General features: G+C 38.8%; 1 protein-coding gene across 1 annotated transcript in view; it reads right to left on the bottom strand.

The window, feature by feature from the left end:
• The window catches only part of LOC107578382 (monocarboxylate transporter 12-B-like), a gene marked incomplete at its 3' end in the record, with an annotated part of 5,178 nt that extends 995 nt beyond the window's left edge, over positions 1–4,183 (bottom strand). The window contains exons 1-3 of the mRNA XM_016264345.1: positions 3,996–4,183; positions 2,642–2,893; positions 1,193–1,296 (exon numbers count right to left, since the gene is read on the bottom strand). Coding sequence (XP_016119831.1) covers positions 1,193–1,296; positions 2,642–2,751 — 214 coding nt within the window. The remainder of the gene's footprint in view (positions 1–1,192; positions 1,297–2,641; positions 2,894–3,995) is intronic.
• Between the last annotated feature and the right edge of the window lie 786 nt (positions 4,184–4,969).

Genomic DNA, 4,969 nt, shown 5'->3' with positions numbered 1-4,969 from the left:
ATGTTTCTTGAGCACCAAACCAGCATATTAGTATGATTTCTGAAGTGTGATAATAAAGACTGAAAAAATGGCTGCCGAAAATTTAGCTTTGCCATCACAGGAATACAATTTGAAAATGTATTTAAAAATAGAAAACAGTTATGTTACATTGTAATATTATTTCACAATATTAATTGTGTTATAATTATTGTAATAATTATAAATTGTGTGTTTCTGAGAAAAATGCTGGATGGAAACAACAAGATATGACTGTATATTTTTTATTCAATAAGAGGGCATAAACTTCAACAAAAACACATTTCTGGAATTAATTTACATTCACATCAAAAATGTCAAGTAAGTGTCATGCTTCCAAACACTAAGCAAACATAATTTCATCCGGTTGTTTTGTCTGTGTTTTAAATGGCCACTAATTTTTAATATTACATTACACATTTTGCATATTACATTACACAACATTCATTCAATTTTTATTTAATTAAATAGTCACAGTCGCAACAACTTCCATTAATATTTTGCATCAGTTTCCTCAGAAGCGGCAATTTTTTATGTTGAACACATGGGATGGAAATGCTTTATTTTGTAATCATCTTAATAATGTAATATTCGTAATATTGTGAATATTCTACTAATGAGCCGCTCTCTCATACTACATGACATCATACAGTATTACATAATATGCAACTATGTGCCTCTACAGACTCCTGCACGGCCCATATCAAACATATTAGCCTTGTGATAAAAGAGAACATATTGAACGATATTGGAAAGCTTTAAATAATAACAGCATTTCTTTTGTTTACTAGTCAACTGCCTAAAGATGGCCTTTCCTTAGCAATGTAATTCTTACGCTTGCTGTACTGTCAACAGCAGACAGCACTGGGTGTAAGGAAAGCAAACAGGCCTTTTTTTTTGGTTCAAGCTTGCGACACTGACGTGTCCTCTCAAGATGTTCGCTGTGTGTTGCTGACTTCAAGAGAATGTTTTCAGCCTCCCACACTGCAGGTTTTTTTAGTGTCTTATGCAACGTTATTGTCTCAGATGGACAAAAAAATCTCTTAACCAACTGTGTGACCAATCAAGAAAAGAGAATTTGTAACTGCCGGAATCCCTACTTCAGACCGGGCCAATAATGATGACTGTGATACACTAATGTACAATGACTTAAGTGTCCAATATGATCATTACATACCACACAGCATGGTTGTGCAGTCTACTAATGAATGAATCCATGCCGTCCCAGAGTAATCTCTTGCAAAGTGCATCTGAAACTCAACGAAGAATATGGAGATGCATCTGGAAAAGAGAAAAAGACCACTCTGATCAGACAAAACACACACAACACACGTTTGTGGTCTTTGAAGAACCATATTGTGACACTTCAAACTAACAACACGCTTTAAAGTCCAGTGCCATTCACAGTCAGTAACAACGAACAGCCGTGTGGCACGATCCTGGTGCCTGGATATGAAAGGCTGAGACGAGGTAATGAGGCACAAGCCTCTGCAGTGCCTGTTCTGCACCTGAACAAACAAAACTAGATCACCATGCAGGTCAGTTGGGTCAGAGCACTCAGTGTGGGTATGACAGCCAGGAACTCTCACATCTTCCGCCATTAAGACAGACGTGTCTGGCCATCAGGCATCAAAGAAGGAGATGTCCTTCAGTCAACTGTTCCACAGACCCAGTCAGCAAAGCCAAGTTGCAGACTCAAAGGGTAAAATCTTACTCTAGGACTTGAATAACACATATGGATGATAAGAGCTTTCAAATTGGTTAAGACGAGAATATCCATAAGATAAAGAAGAGGTTAAAAAGGCATTTTTTTTTATCTGAAGACCACCGGCTGCCCTTTAAGCTCTAAAAGAGTTTCATCATCTGGTACCGCTCTAGCTGATTATTACCACTTATCTCAACAGGACTTAAGAAATGGTCAAAAGAGGTGAGAGGTCACATAAACTCTTTTGTTCCCACCAGCCTGCTTGAAATGTCATCCTACCTGCAACATTAATGTAATTGCAGACTAGTTCTTCAGGTTCTCGCATTTCACACCTTTCCATGTCAGTAACATTTCAATTGAACAATAAAATAATTATACGGCATAGTCAGTTCAGCACGTTCCTTGCCTGAGGGGGAAATTCAAAATACTGCAAAACAGAACAGCTTGTTTAAAGCAGTATAAAAGTAAAGAATCTCTAAACATTTTATTACAGAAAAACACATGTGTGTTAACATAACCAAGCAAAAACACCCAAGAGTTGCAGGCCGCTAGATGTAAAAAACAACAACACTGTGTTATCTATATCCATGTGTGAAGGCCTGAAAGTTGTTTACAAGTCTGTCAAATGTAATCTGACCTCAAAGGCTGCCTCAGAAACATCAGATAGCGCTTGTCACTTTGTGAACCAGTGACTCATTCTAGGCAATTCTCAACTAAATATAGTTGTGCCTCATGTACTGTACTAAACAAAAACATGCACTATTTAACAGGTTAAACTGATTTGAGAAACAAACCATGACAATATTTGGTACTGAACATCATGTTAAACCCTATGGTTTAATTATAGCTGAAAAAAACCCACCTATCGCTAAAGTTCATACACAGGTATGAACAACAGCATACGTCTTCCAAAAAGCTTACCTTGTAACAGCTCTTGTGCAAACAGTTACCACAAAGCAGCCAGCCACGATCATCCATCCCCACCCTCCATCAGGAGGAAGGACCCCTCCTTTCTTCTTTTCCTGAGCCATGGAGTCTGTCCTTCCCACCGCTTTTATTTCCCTCAAACTCCAAAACTCCCGGTCCCAAACACACGTTTGCACCTCTCTGTCGCCACACTAACACCGGTCATGGAATTCCTTCAGCAGATGTGAGGCCCGGTCAGTGACTCTGCTGAGCGCAAGATGACACAGACAGCAAAACAGGCAGGAATAAGCAACGAGCTCAGCTAAAATGATTAACAGGCACAATGGGTGATGAACATGTTCTGTAAGTACTCAGAAAATGTGAACAATACAAAACATCTTCCAGGGTTTGGGGCTCCTTTTTGCTCTTACAAATGATTCACAGTGAAAAGTGAAATGATGCATGACTGCATTCATGGGAAGTGTTTATGAGAGAGAGCCCAGTTAAGCTGACGGGTTGCCATATTAACTTGAATCCTTGCAGTCCACCTTCCTGACCCTTCTGGCCCCTATGTCCCAATTAAAAAGTGGCTTTTTTCCTTAAATACCATCCAGTTTTAGAAGCCACGAAGAGCTACAGTAAAAACAATCAAATGTGGCCATGTACACAATGTACACAGTCAGGATAAGATGATAACAGTTTTCCCCCTCTTATTATGCAACTGAACTTGTACTGTAGTTTATGACTCTTCTAATCTAGATATCAGTCGACTGTGGGAACAGCACCAATTGCACGTTATTTCAATGCATCATGAAAAACACTCATCAACTCAACAGATTTTTTTTGAAGGTAGGCTTGTCTAATTGTCTAACTGTTGATTTCTGGGATTATTTACTCTCCTCTTCCTATATTTAAAGTAGGCTATGCTTCGTCAGTATAGCAAATAATTTTATGTGTAGAAAGCAACACAACCAAAATAGTCCCTCATTAATATTAATATTATATAATATTGCTACATTTTGCACCTGCAAATCTTGTCATAATTTGCCTAATTATCAAATAGGTTACCTTAGAGAGTTAAAAAAAAATAATCGCAAAATATTACATTTGGCATAGTTAAAACTCAATATATTAATATTGTTGTTGTTATTAGAGATGTATTCTTTGTCTTTAAAAGAATGCGTCAAATCGTAAAAAAATGAATAATTACTTCTAATAATAAAGTAAGAAAACTGAGAAAGTTTAATTGTTGTTTAAAAGTTGTTTTTCTTTTAACAACGGAATATAAATTCACCAGTGCACGTCATTCGCTTGTTGAAACCAGATGTTAGAAAAAACACTCAAAGTGGTACTGAATAAAGGCACTTACCATTTTATAAAACAACCGCAAACACGGTCCAAACTTTCTCCATTCAACTCTTCTGCGATCGCTTGAGCTGGTCCAGACGTTTGAAACTCTTCTGCACATTCGTTTAATTGAGTTGGTGCAGGATGTTTATCAACATCCTGCGGCTTCCACCAGCGAACAAGTTTGCAGCAGCTGTCGGAACATCAAGACCAGGGCACATTGACATGTTTAGACGTGCGAGCTGTGAACCTATTTACCTCTGACTCCACTCCCCCTACACGTGAAAAGAAAATTATGCAAGCCAAGTATGCATGGCAGGGCATGAGTGTGGATTTCCCTCTCTAACTTGCAAAACTGGCTGCTTGGGAGTATAGTTTCAGTTGCTGTCCAGGAACAACGCCACATCTATAAGGCCAACCTGTTTTTAATTTCTGGTAAATACATTTACAAGTATTGTAACTATTCAATAGACATGTAAGGGATAATGTACACAATTTATCAAAGTTGTAAATTAAAGATGAGCGTATTGGTCCACTTTGTACAAGAAATACTATTTCAGTCTTTCCTCACAATTTCAAGTTTAATTGAACGTGTTTCTTGGCATTTTTTGTAGTGCGGTCAAACAATTATGCTGCTGCGTTCATGCCATATCGTAATTACCATAACTACTCAGCTCACGTTCTACTCAGAGCTGTTCACGTCCTCGGACTATGGCTTGGCAACACTATCAACGCCTAAACAGAGCCTGCGGTGGTCAGATGGTACAGCGGTCACGTGGTACAAGTCGTAGCTCTCAGAAAACATCTCGGTTACGTATGTAGCCTTGGTTCCCTGAGTAGGGGAACGAGATGCTGCGATGACGTCATCGCTTTGGGAACACCTTCGGTGTGACGAATGTCTGAAGCCCTTATACCATCACGCCAATTCATTGGCCAAATAGCGCATAGCACCACCCCCAAAGTGCACGTATATAAGCTATATAGCGTGCTGCGCGC

Source organism: Sinocyclocheilus grahami, unplaced genomic scaffold (genome assembly GCF_001515645.1).
Source record: "Sinocyclocheilus grahami isolate Dianchi unplaced genomic scaffold, SAMN03320097.WGS_v1.1 scaffold9997.1, whole genome shotgun sequence".
Taxonomy (NCBI): Eukaryota; Metazoa; Chordata; class Actinopteri; order Cypriniformes; family Cyprinidae; genus Sinocyclocheilus; species Sinocyclocheilus grahami.
This window is presented reverse-complemented; position numbering and strand designations above follow the sequence as displayed.